General features: G+C 40.0%; 1 protein-coding gene across 2 annotated transcripts; it reads right to left on the reverse strand.

The window, feature by feature from the left end:
- Positions 1-472: 472 nt before the first annotated feature.
- On the reverse strand, positions 473-13178 carry hnrnpl2 (heterogeneous nuclear ribonucleoprotein L2). 2 transcript variants are annotated; one of them, XM_084418122.1, is made up of 14 exons: positions 13042-13178; positions 12378-12496; positions 12044-12281; positions 11853-11938; positions 11507-11603; positions 10414-10486; positions 5756-5788; positions 4336-4404; positions 3836-4101; positions 3628-3749; positions 2557-2758; positions 2410-2467; positions 2142-2246; positions 473-886 (listed from the first exon to the last, which is right to left on the reverse strand). In XM_084418122.1, the coding sequence occupies exons 1-14, from the start codon at positions 13126-13128 to the stop codon at positions 828-830; spliced, it is 1614 nt and encodes a 537-aa protein (XP_084274248.1). In that variant the 5' UTR covers positions 13129-13178; the 3' UTR covers positions 473-827. The 2 variants fall into 2 exon arrangements, with proteins under 2 accessions (XP_084274248.1, XP_084274249.1); XM_084418123.1 differs by lacking the exons at positions 4336-4404; positions 5756-5788.
- Between the last annotated feature and the right edge of the window lie 8 nt (positions 13179-13186).

Genomic DNA, 13186 nt, shown 5'->3' on the forward strand with positions numbered 1-13186 from the left:
ATTATGCTCTTTTGAGTAAACATGAGTCTATTACAGTATTGCTTTTTGCTAAATAAACTATTCACCAAGTAATAAGGCTAGATAAGACTTCATCATATGATTAATCACATCAGTGTTTCTTACCGTTTCTGATCAACTTTCCATGACCACGCATTCATAACATTCATAACACAGCATCCATGACTTAACTTTTTGTTACATTTCCATGAGATTTGTGTCTAAAGTCTAATGACTGATGAAACCCTGTGCAAACTTGATCTGCAATTAACAGCAAGCCAATTTTGAATACGCAGATTAAATTTCTTTATTAAATCGATTACATTTTATTGTCCAGATCGCAAATATACACTAGGCGGTAACATCGAGGCAGCTTTAAAAAAGAAAAGAAAAAAAAAAGTAAGGTTGAACTGCTGCAAAACATTTTAAAACATGAATCACAATTGTTCCCTTGCAAAAGCAACCAACACAAAGACCCATTTGCACTTTTTATTTTACAATCAGAAAAACAAAAACAAAAATGCAATCTTCTTTACAGGGTGACATTTCTAAAAGTGAGTTGCTGAGCACAGAGCTAACAGTCGATCATGGTAAGCAATAAAAAAAGAACCAAAACCGGTAACAAAACCAAAATACTGGTACAAAAGCGTTTAAACTCTCCTCTTCCATTAAAAACAGTGAGTTCAGTCAGTTTCACACTCAGCTTGTGCTGCGGCTCAATCAACATAAGGTTAACTCAACACGTCTGCACACCCAATCGCACAAATGAGCCATAGAGGACAATAAAGTAGCAGGGAAGTGAAGTGATGGGTGAGCGATGACACTGGGACTCAGTTTGCGTGCTGTGCAGTAGAGAAGCACAGCTTAAGTGTGTATGGGTACGGGCCGCCTGTGCAGAGAAACACAGAAACACAGGATAAGTAACACATTAGGGATTGGCGATTGGAAAAGGGTGTGAACCAAGTGAAAACAAAACAAGTTTCCTTTTACAAAATACAACTGAGCACAAGTTTTTACTCAGTTTGGTGGTGCAATGCATTCTGGAATAATAACTACATGTCACTTCCATCAAAGGTGCCCATTATATAACACATTCAACCGATATACGCATCTGCATTTAATTACGACATTGGCCGATACATTATTATTATTATTTTTGGCCGATGTGGGACTTTTATTTTGACAGCGCTGAGAACGTCAGTGCTTGATTGTCTTTGCTCCTATTCTTCATCTTTATTAGTTCTTGGTTTAACAGTTATTTTTTAATAAAATATTAGACAGAACCTTTAAACAAAGAAAGTAAACTGTATGAAAAAGTAGAGCTGCATAATTCCAGATTAAATTGAGAGTAACAATTGTAAAACAGAGATCCCGATTCTCCCACGAGACTGAACTAAGCTAAACTAAACTAAATAAAGTAATTTACTAGAGGTTCTGACAAAATGTTAATTGCTGCAGTCTATTTAAAAAAACATCTAAATAATTGGATTTTTAGAATCATTTTGAATGAATGATTCAACGCCTCACTAACCACGTTCACGCCGCAGCAGAATACGGTTGTCAGTCCTGTATTTGAGTGTTAAACGCGGTTACGTTCACGCACAGTTCAACTGTTTACCGGATTCTATGACCAAACTCACGTACATTTTCAGGACTCATTCTCAGAAATGAGTTTTCAGTTCGAATCTGAATCAGTGTGATTGTGCTTGCCGAAGGTTTAATAGACAGAGCCGAATCGTTGTCAGACAGGAATAAGAACGCATGGGTGTTTGAATCGAGATCTTTTCATTAAAAGACTGTGATTAATCGTGCAGCTCAATCGTTCACGTCATTTTCACTTCATTTTTATTTGTGAAAAAGGATTACAGAATCAAGAAGCTGCCAAGAATTTATCCTACAGATTTAGCTATTAAGTTAAATAAATTTTTGGCATAGGTAATTTTCAAATGTAGAAAATATGTAAAATATCAACTTAATTTAAGCAATTGTTATGCATGCGGTTCTACTATCTTTAAATTTGTGCGGTACTATATATTTTGTCATCGGCCACCCTGCTCTCTAAGATATCAGCATCGGCCATCCAAAAAATATATATATATATATTTTTTTTAAATCAGTCGACCACTAATGATGAGATCACTTACTGGGGTTCTTCATCTGGTGATGGTTCATCATAGCAAGGGCTTCCATGGCATCATTAACAGACTCCCACTCCAGAAGCCCTGATGAACTCCTCTCTGATGTGGAACCTATTCAACAAAGAGGCATTAGAGACATCATAACAAACAGAGGTGCATAGATGACAAAAGCTTCCCATACAAAACTGACACTTTAAATTTAAGTTTATGTTGAGTTTGGCTTTCAATGCTTTTATTTACAATGCAAAGACGGCACAATTTTTCTATTACACACCTTTGGCTGCAAAAAGTTTGACATTGGAAGGACTCTTTACACCCAGTTCTTCACAGATCTGAAAAGAGATGAAGGTACTAAATTTAGACATCAGATAACATAAGACATGAAAGGTCCTCCTGATATTCTCTGACGTGATGAACTGACCCTGGTGAAGGACTCTGGTGAAGCCTCGGGTGCTGCGTTGAAAAAGTGGAGGACGTTGCTGGGGTGCTGAATGCGGTTCTTCGCCGCCTGCTCTGGAGAAGTGAAGCGGTTGTTTCTGCTCCCGTGAAAGTCTTTGAAGCTGCTGGTCCCGTCCTCTAGCTCGTATGACTGGCCGGGCATGATGGCCTGCTGCTTAGACACACTGACACAGAGAAAAACAAACAGATGAAACGGTTGAATTACTAAATTATGCAACCTGCTCATGAGAGCAAGTAAGGACTTGCTACTGCCATTAGACACACAGACACGCAGCAGAAAGCATGCAAGCATGTAGACACATGAAGCCCATCGCAGATCTAGGCAGGGGGAGCTGGAAGGGTTCAGCCAATCTCATTGGCTGTGGGCTCAACAGAGGCCAATCAGCTTGAGCCTTACGGTAATTATGTGTTTGCTTACAGATTGCATGTATAGGACCATCTTGAGTTTCATGATCCACTACTGTTCAAAACTCTGGGGTCAGTACTTTTTTTTTTTTTTGGAATGAAATTAATACATTTAGCAAGGGTGCATTAAAGTGCATTAATGTATTAAGATCAAAAATAGTTATTTTAAAGTGTAATAAAATTATAATACATATTTATTTGTGATGCAATAAATGCAGCCTTGGTGAGTATAAGATATTTCTTTCTAAAACATTAAAAAAAATAATCTTACAGAACCTAAACTTTTGAAAGGTAGTGTTGGTCATATTTTACTCCATAATCAGATTAAATAATTATAAAAAAAAGATTTTGCAGTTTACTTAAGACGGGTTTTAGGACAAATAATTTTTTTAATTAATTTTCACCTATTACCATAATGTAAAAAAAATTATCAGTGTAAATAAGTATTTTGACACCATAAATGTAATATGCCTTTAACGATTAAATAAAAATCTAAATTGTCAAAAATGTTCAAACCGGTTCTTCAGATTAGGCTTCATTTTTTATGCAAAATATGTAATGGATCATGTAAGATCCACCCGCCATTATTGCAAAATAAAAAACAAATAAACCTGCAGTCGAAACGTACCACACGTTGAGCTTCTGATTGAACAGGAAGTTGTTGTTGAGATGTGAGATGGCACGATCCACCGCATAGCAGTCTCCCATCTCCACCATGGCAGCTCCAGGCTTGCTCTTCATGAACTTCACCTGCATCCAGAAGAGGAAAATAGGCTCTCAGATAAAGCCATTTGGATTTTGGCAGTGTCTGACTCGCGTATTGCTGTTGTACGTACCCGTTCCACATTGCCATACAGGCAGAAGATGTTGAAGACCCTATCCGCGTTTATTTTAACGGGATCCAGGCCGTAGACCATGATCACTGGGGAGTCAGCGTGCGCACCATATTCTCCTGGAGGCGGAGGAGGGGGACCGTACTGTCCACCACCGTAACGCTGACTGGTCCCACCACGCCTCGGCCCACCACCCATGGGCGGCCCCATCCGTCGCCCTTCGTAGGGAGTACCATAGCTCTCTTCTTGGTATCCGTGATAACCGCCTCCTGAGGATCCACAAACGACAAATAGACACGTGGGGCGGGGGTTGTGGGCAGGTTCGGAGTAAACAAACAGTATCCACACCCGTCACTTAAAATTAAAGTTTTTAACGTCAACACAGCACCATCTTGCTGCCACTGTGATAAACACACCCCAATTTGTTGTCGTTTTAACATCCAGTCCCCCGTTTGCGAGCAAATGGGTTAAATGTGTAAACGCGTGTACCCCGCAAGCCTTACCATACTCCGGAGGGTGGTCTCCAAGCAGAGCCGGCTGCCTCTGGCGCTTGTTGGGGTTGGCGTTCATATCTGAGAGGGGAGAGAAGAAAGGCCAAGAAAGGAAAGAGGGAGGGGCAGAGAGAGAGAGTGAGTGAAAGATGAGTTCGCTGAGAGGCGACAGGACAGGACACTGACTTTGTAATGTTAATGTGACTGGCGTGTACTTTAAAGGATTAGTTCACCCCAAAATGAAAATTTCCTAATATTTACTCACCCCAATGCCATCCAAGATATCCATGTCTTTCTTTCCTCAGTGGGAGAGAAATTATGTTTTTTGAGGAAAACATTTCTGGATTTTTCTTCTAACAATGGACTTCATTGGTTACCATCGTTTTTAAGTCCAAATCAATGCAGTTTCAAAAGTCTTTGAAGTGTTTAAACGCGCTGTACGCGATCACAGCTGAAGAAGAGGTTGTTATCTAGGGAAACGATAGGTCATTTTAATGAACTACGTCATCACGTTGAAAGGTCACGCCGGCGCCGGCAGAAGTACCGCCCCACTGTTTACAATGCGACCGTACGTAGGAGGATAGTTCAAATAGTATTGTTTGCTATTATATATATAGTAATAGTATTCAGTGAATATGAATATGAATAGTATATGAATAACATTCTGATGAATATGAATAGTTCAAATAGTATTGCCGGCATGACCTTTCAACGTGATGACGTAGTTCCCTGTCCGTTTGTTGATCAGTTCAATCCGAACTATTGAAGGTATAAAGTCTATAAATTATATATATATTTTTTGAAAATGACCTTTCGTTTCGCTAGATAACAACCTCTTCTTCAGCTGTGATCGCGTACAGCCCGTTTAAACACTTCAAAGACTTTTGAAACTGCATTGATTTTGACTTAAAAACGATGGTAACCAATGAAGTCCATTGTTAGAAGAAAAATCCACTAATGTTTTCCTCAAAAAACATAATTTCTCTCCCACTGAGGAAAGAAAGACATGGATATCTTGGATGGCATTGGGGTGAGTAAATCATTAGGAAATGTTCATTTTGGGGTGAACTAATCCTTTAAAGATCAGCAGAGAAGGGGACACAGCAGAAAAAAAGGGCGGGTTTTCTACATTTCAGCATGAGTTTTTTTGCAATAAGGATAAAGAGAAATCATTTTCTTTAATGTGAAGTGTTACATTTTAACAGGTTTCATGAGATTCGCCGATTAAATACGACCTATTTATTACTACTCACAAACAGCCAGCTGGCTAACAAACATTCAGTCATTCTTTAGCGGGGTACAAGCCCAATCAAGCGTATAATAAAGCCACAGAGCGAAGAACTCGTCGTGACCATGTGGTATGTCATATGTTTGGGAGTGTGTGTGTGTGTGTGTGGATGGGGAGGACAGACTGTCTACTGCAGACACACACCTTGATTGCCCCCATTGCCATCAGCATCTGCACCTGTTCAGGTACACACAGTGCAAACATCAATCTCACTGACATTTATGAACAATCACATTACAGGATTCTTACTCTATTCAGGAACTTAAATGTGTGGGGCACCGTGCCTTTATTTGCTTTGCTCATTACAAAATATGCAACACACTGAAAATGATAAATATATAGCGAAATCATATGTAAACTTAACTTAAGCAGCATGAGAAATTTAGTAGCATGACTTTGCGCAATCTAGTTTTCTCGACCCTCAACCAGTGATTTTAAGCCCAAAGTATACTTCAGATTTAACGCTTAGCGTATGCGCTCAGCTGAACACACAGCGTTTCAAAGGATACTCTTTTTGACTGTGCACGAACACAGAAGCTCAACACATGTGCACTTGAAGTTTCATTTCTGTCCAATGTCTGCGCTGTTTCTCTCCAGAGGTCACAACAGATACAAATGTCTTTGTACTAATTCAGAAAAGTAACCGTCACAAAATTGAGTTATTCCTCTTGTGGTGTAAATTACTGTAATTTCTTTCACACTTTGTAATGTAATAGCTACTTTTCTAAAATGAGGCTCCTCAATGACGCATGTAGCCAACAAATGCAACCTCTGGAGGGCGCAGCCTTCGAAATGAGACAAAGCAGTTGTTGCCGCTTCATGTTGGTTTGTTTTTTAACTGTGAAACAGTGTTATTGATGAAAAAAGCACACACTGTTAGAACAATTATGGTACGTGCGTACAGCACTATGCTGATTAAGAAATGTAAAGGGTTAGTTCACCCAAAAATAAATTCTGTCAATAATTACTCTCCCTCATGTTGTTCCAACCCCGTAAGACTTTCGTTCATCCTCGGAACACAAATTAAGATATTTTCAATGAAATCTGAGAGCTGGATCACTCCTCCATAGGGTTCTCTGTTATTGAAACTTGCCGGCCCAGAAAGTTAGTAAAGACAATGTTTAAAATAGTCCAAGTGACTACAGTGGCTCAACCTTAAGTTTATCAAATGACGAGAATACTATTTGTGCGCAAACAAAACAAAAATAACGACTTTATTGAACTATTCATTTTCTTCTGTGTGGGCCTCTGAGTGAGTTCACGTGGTGAAGGTAAAATCTTACACATTTATGAATCTTCTATGGCGCTTCTGGGCCAGCATCACACACATGACCAGCGTTGGCCAATAGTGAGCCTACGTTCTGACGTACAACACAGAAGCGCTGCGCTGTTACACTACGTGAACTCACTCAGAGGCCCACACAGAAGAAAATGAAGAGTTGAATGAAGTCGTTATTTTTGTCTGTTTTTTGCGCACAAAAAGTATTCTCTTCGCTTAATAAACTTAAGGTTGAGCCACTTAGACTATTTTAAACATTGTCTTTAGTAACTTTCTATGCTGTTTCAATTACTTAGAAGCCTATGGAGGAGTGATCCAGCTCTCAGATTTCATCAAAAATATCTTAATTTGTGTTCCGAAGATGAACGAAAGTCTTGCGGGGTTGGAACAACATGAGGGTGAGTAATTACTGACAATTTTCATTTTTGGGTGAACTATCCCTTTATGTCGTGCTTCGTTCAAATACCATAGTGAACGCATAAAACCAGAAGTATACTTTGGGTGACCTCCAGGTTTAAAGTAGGGATGCACCAATAATAAAACTTTCCAAACCGATCCAATACCCAAAAAACCTGAATATTGACCGATACCAATCCCAGTCGAATGCTCACTGTAGACAGAGGCTTTGGCCCCTCTAAAATATTTATTAGCCCAAAAATAGATCAAAATATCAGTCAATATATTCTCAGTGGTTTTGCTTTTGTCAACCGGTCCAATTGCATCTCAAACTTCTTACTCTGCGTACCGTGAGCTACCGCGAACTTTATTTAGTGTAACGACATAAATATTCGCCTGTTCCCCACGTTAAGCTATCGAAAGGTTCAGAAGATTTGGAATATAGCGCACAAAAACGAATGGTGCTTTATAACGTTTTTTGCCTTTTGTGGAGCTTAACAGTAACAACCGTGAGTACACAGTATTGGATTTGGATCGTTCCTGTCTGTCCGATACACGATCCGACAAAAAAAATGCAGTTTTCGAAGCCGATACCGATACTGAACATTGGATTGGTGCATCCTAGTTTAAAGGGCCTGTACAGGGGTCGCATTTCCCAAAAGCATTGTTAGCCAACTATGGTCGCAAGTTCCATTGAACTATATTGGACAGAACTTGCGACCATAGTCGGCTTTGAGAAAAGCACCCCAGAGCGGCCGCCTTGTATTTGGTATAAACACATAGAATGGTGCCAGTTGGGGGACTATTGCTCTGTCTGAGAAAAAGGGGATCCTCAAGAAGATCACAAGTATGATAATGTTGCTCACTGAAGCACAACCCAACCCAGAAATGTTACATTTAATAAACATTTTAATGCACCTTGCAACATATTTGTAGCCCAATGAGGGAAGAAAACAAAAACCCCACTAAACTGAAAAGGAAAAGGTCAAGTTAGTCAAACATTTGGTCACACATCCCCCATGAAACATTAGACTATGAGCGTATCACTCCAAGACAACAGAAGCTTGGGGTTACTTACAGTACAAACGTAAGGGTTGGGGGTTGAAGGATGGGGCAAGTAGAACATGCCGTAAATTAGCCACCCGTTGAGCGTCTTCCTCCGTTTCGCACATAAGAACTTTCCATTTCTTCCCCCCACCAGTCCATTCCACTGACTTCCCAAGCACTCTTCTTTGTTTCAGATGGGTTTCAAAGCTCCACTGATGCCAGCATTTGTTCCATATTCACATTTCAATGCCTGTCTTCTTACGGAGGTCGAAAAGCTGGAGCAATTTATGCTCAATTCAGACTGACCGGTACTTCCACTAGAGACACAAAGCCAACCTGCATCATACGGAGGGTGTTACACAGTAGTCATACGACTGAAAAAAAGGGAAAAAACGTCACATATTGACAGAAAGAGAGAGGAGGAATCGTGAAAGGGAAGGACTAGAGGAGGAAGATACATGTCGGAGGAAGAGAGTGTATTTGAAACACCAGCCTCCAGGGCAGAATTTCAGTGCTTAACTGAGTAAAAACACTTGACGTGTCTGCATGTCAGTGCGTCTGCTTGTAGGAATGTTGTCTGCAGTGTCTTCGGTGTCTCGAGTGGTTTAGTGTCATCAGCTGTTGACGAGTGAAGAGACAGGCATGTCGATTTGTAGGTGTGGGGTTTGTGTTGTAACGATCGGCACGGTGAGAGAAAGACGACGAGGCCCAGAGAAAGACAGACAGGTTCAGAGAAGGCTGTTTGTCTGTGGACATCAACAGTCTGACATGAATGAAGAGAAGAGGTCTGTTTGAATTGTGTCGTGGTGTCACTTGAGGATGCGTGTCAAAAACATCCCTTGTTAGCAGTGAGGTTAAGGTGATGTGTCACAGTGGAGTGTGTCTTGTTCTTGACCCCGTAAGAAACAACGGGAGAAAGTTGAATGGGTGTGGGAGCCATAACTACTGGTACCAACAACCCCAAAATCCATCAATGTGTACTGCCGTACAACGGGAAGAATGTCTTCGTTGGCAGTGTCATTTCTGTAGGAGGTGATGAGTGCTAAATGGTGCGTGATTTGTCAGGATGTCTTGCAGTTTCACGAGAGTAAAATGAGTGTTTGTCCTTCTGGAGAAATGTTCTCGCAGGTATAGGAAGCAGTTGTGGTTTGTTGACTGGTAAACAGTGTTGGAAGTCTGTGGCACTTGTGTCTTCAGTGAAATCTAGGAAATGTCCCCCATGTCCAGATGTACTGAGTGTTCTGTTGTCGCACTTGATATTCTGGAAGGTTCTGTGCTTTCGTGTCGGTCTCTAAATGTACCGCATGAATGTGAGGAGCAAATGGCCGGCGTGAGCACCAAAGAACAATGCTTTCAAAAGGCATTTGGTTCGTTGAACTGCAATTTGTGACAGGAATTTCTCCGGGTAAACTATCGGTGGCTATGAATACCATCAGCCAAAATCATGTAATAGTTTTAGATCTAAAAGTCAACATGAAATCAGATGTGTGCCCATTTCCTTTTAACACGTTACTATTTTGGTGAACAATTAATCAATGGATGTTATTCTGAAAAACAACTTTCCATTTTGAGCGATGAAACCAATTTTTTTTAAATTCAATACATTTACAATGAACAAAATCAAGTTCCTTGAATTTCATTTCACCTAGAAAAGTAAAATGGTTTTCAATCGTAGTTTCATGTTGACCATAAAATGTGTACGAGTAGACCGTCGTTGACTGATAATCCACCTAACATGGTGCTTACCCAGAAAGCCACTTGCCCCTCACATTACTGACATGTGACGGGCTTTGCTGGAAAAGGAAGCTTGTGAGATATCAGAAGGACAACATTCGGAGGAAGCCTTAGCAAGATCACACAGAAACGGCTTTTTACTTTGCCCTCAGAGTCAGGAAAACATACACAACATGCGGTGTAGATGTTGGCCTATATAGACGTATGCCTAACTCTCAGCACAGGGGGATGAAACAGCGGATTTGTTGCTGCGGTTGTAAGATGCCCCAATCCCACCCAATTATTTCCCCCACAGTGGCAGTAAGAGCGCTGAGAAATGTCAGAGCAGATGTAGGGTAAACGGTACCTTGGCTGCTCAGGTTCGGATTGGTGTAGTCCCATGTGTCCTGGTCGTTCTTGAACACATTAAGGCGTGTTGGCTAGGAGAAATAATCATATTTAATACAGTAAAATTTGCTTTCTACCATAACCTATGGCCATGCTTGAGTAGAGATAGCTGATATTGAGTATATTCAGTCCTTTAACTCTAATTGATGGGAATGTGTAGCTTTTCATTTCTTAAAGTCAAGTCACCTTTATTTATATAGCGCTTTTTACAATACAGATTGTATCAAAGCAGCTTCACATTGATTACATGAAAATAATACAACAAAGTTTGTTTCTAGAAGAAAATTGCGTCATCGTCCACCCTAAGTAAGGCAGATCAATAATATTGTTGAATATTAAATGTCTTAAACAGCCATGTAGGAAGAAACATCATGGACATATTCAGGATCTTGACCAAACATTGATGCACCTCTTTGATGGAAATAAATGTGATGTCAAGAGGTGCATCAATGTTTGGTCAAGATCTTGTATTGTCAGTGCAAGAGTCCAGCACTCTGTAAAGTCTCCTCCAGAACATCCCAAAGACTTTCAGTGAATTAAAACTCAGAGGTGCCAATTCATGTGTGAAAGTGATTCTTCATGCTCCCTCACAACCATTCTTTCACAATCTGAGCCTGATGAATCTCGGCATCGTCATCCATGTTGTTTCTTCCTACATGGCTGTTTAAGAAATGAAAAGCTACACACTCCATCAATTCAGAGTTAGAGGAACTGTTGAGTTAGAACAAACATAACATGCTATAAACAATCACTGCAATAATGATCCAATCATAGACTCTTAAACATTTGCCGATTTAAATCCAAACAGTGACTTTTTCTTTGGCTGGGCAGTAATATCTATATTGGTGCAATAAGTAAAAATTGAGCCGTGAAAACTTGAGTTTAACTGTATAACTATAAACTCTCAAGATTTTGAAGACTGGCTCCAAATGATGGTTCCTCTAATGCCACATTTTTAAGCCATTCGTGCATATCGGATATCATCAAAACAGTCTGAAAAATTATGATAGAATTGTGCACATTATCACACAGTGAATTTAGATGAACCTCACCTTGGCATACTCGATCTTTAGTGTGCAACAGCCGGAGTATATATCGGCCCCATTGAGCGAGGCCTTGGCCCTTTGGGCGCTCTGAACGGAATCAAACGTGTGAGGAATTAAAGAAATACACAGGAAATATTGTGTGCCGTGACTACAGATGTCATTATTTAAGACAACAAACTATAGTTTCAGTACATTGGCTTGAATAAGAAACTTCCCAACAATGTTTGTAAGAGATTCTTAATCCACACATCGTACAAGAAAGCATGGGAAAAGGACTCAAATGACAAGTTGAAAAGAAATGATTCATAAACACAGACAGCTTTGATATTCATTCTCAAACAGTAAAGGATATTCCACCATGGCCTGGACACCATTCTTCCTGAAGATGACGATTCTTTGAACAGGACCACAGTTGTTGCAAATGGTATACAGAACATCCTAAAAAAAAAAAAAAAAATGACAAGAATATTAGTGTGAATTGTGAAAAAACACATTTCTATAATAAAAGCATTAATAATCCTGTCTTGTGGCTGTGGGTTTTACCGTTGTAATGGGATAAATGGGGTTCATGATCGTGAAAAGCAAAACATTATTAACACTGCGGGAGTCATCAGGGTCACCCGGCCTGGATATCTTCTGACTGGTAGAGTAGTTTACGAACGCAGGATGTCCGGCGATGTAGATCTGGTTGTCGTTGGCGTAAGTAACAGCATTGCATGACCCATTCATATCCTCATATTCAACCAGGGCTTGACGCTTCTTGGGCATGAGTACAACATAACTGCAGAGAGATGGAGATGGATGATCCTCAATGCATTTCACAACCGGTAAAATCAAGGTATGGCACAACCTACGTAAGATGTAGCCGGAAAGTTACCTGATGGTTCCAAACTCTTGCAGGGCTTCAACGATGTCCGCCTCCAAAACCCCGTCCACTAAACCTCGGACATGCACCACAAGAGACGGCAGGGTCTTATGTGGGTCATCATAGCCTTCCTATAAAATATAAATCATCACATTATTCCAGTGAACAGGTATAATTAATTTTAATTCATGCACAAACATAACTTAAAACAAGTCAATTATATTATTCACATTTTGCATTATGTGTATATTGTCCTTAGCGTGTAAAAATTTAGCACATTCTCTAAATTAATATGTATTAACCCGTCGAGTGTGTTGTGAAGATGCACAATATTTCCCCACTCATTGTGATTAATAGCGTATGCATCGTAACGTTACATCTATGGTTACGGCTTACACGCAACATAATCCAATCCATTCATTCAACAAACTAACATAATATATGTGTGGCATGAAAAATACATATATTTCACACGAATGATGCAAACATTTCCTTCATAATCATTTCATTCAGTCATATTTGGGTTTTTGTAATGGGTTCGGTGCAAACATGCAGCATGTTGTAGCTCAATTGTTTGGTTAGCTGGCTCGCTAACTAGCGCCATTTCAGCCAGCTAGCTAACTAAAGCTAAATCATATAAAATATCTGATAGTATGTAATCAAAGATTTGTCTTACGGTCGCCATTCCTCCCTCGCTTTCCGTTTTTTGGCGTTTAGTTGCTCTGCCACCTTCACTGTAGTAGCGGGCCGTCTGCGTCGCCATGTTGTCCCGTTACGATTCACGCGCAACAATATGAAATGGACGAAAACTACAGAAAATG

The sequence above is a fragment of the Rutilus rutilus genome, assembly GCF_951802725.1.
Source record: "Rutilus rutilus genome assembly, chromosome: 9".
NCBI lineage: Eukaryota > Metazoa > Chordata > Actinopteri > Cypriniformes > Leuciscidae > Rutilus > Rutilus rutilus.

What these genes read in the sequence shown, in the direction of transcription:
- hnrnpl2 (XM_084418122.1), bottom strand. Translation starts at nt 13,128, where the DNA reads ATGGCGACGCAGACGGCCCGCTACTACAGTGAAGGTGGCAGAGCAACT. An exon ending in TCCGAACCTGAGCAGCCAAG is followed by an intron (nt 5,789 to 10,413) that starts GTACCGTTTACC and finishes GTACCTGAACAG; the next exon opens with GTGCAGATGCTGATGGCAAT. An exon ending in TGGCAATGGGGGCAATCAAG is followed by an intron (nt 4,405 to 5,755) that starts GTGTGTGTCTGC and finishes CTCCCCTCTCAG; the next exon opens with ATATGAACGCCAACCCCAAC.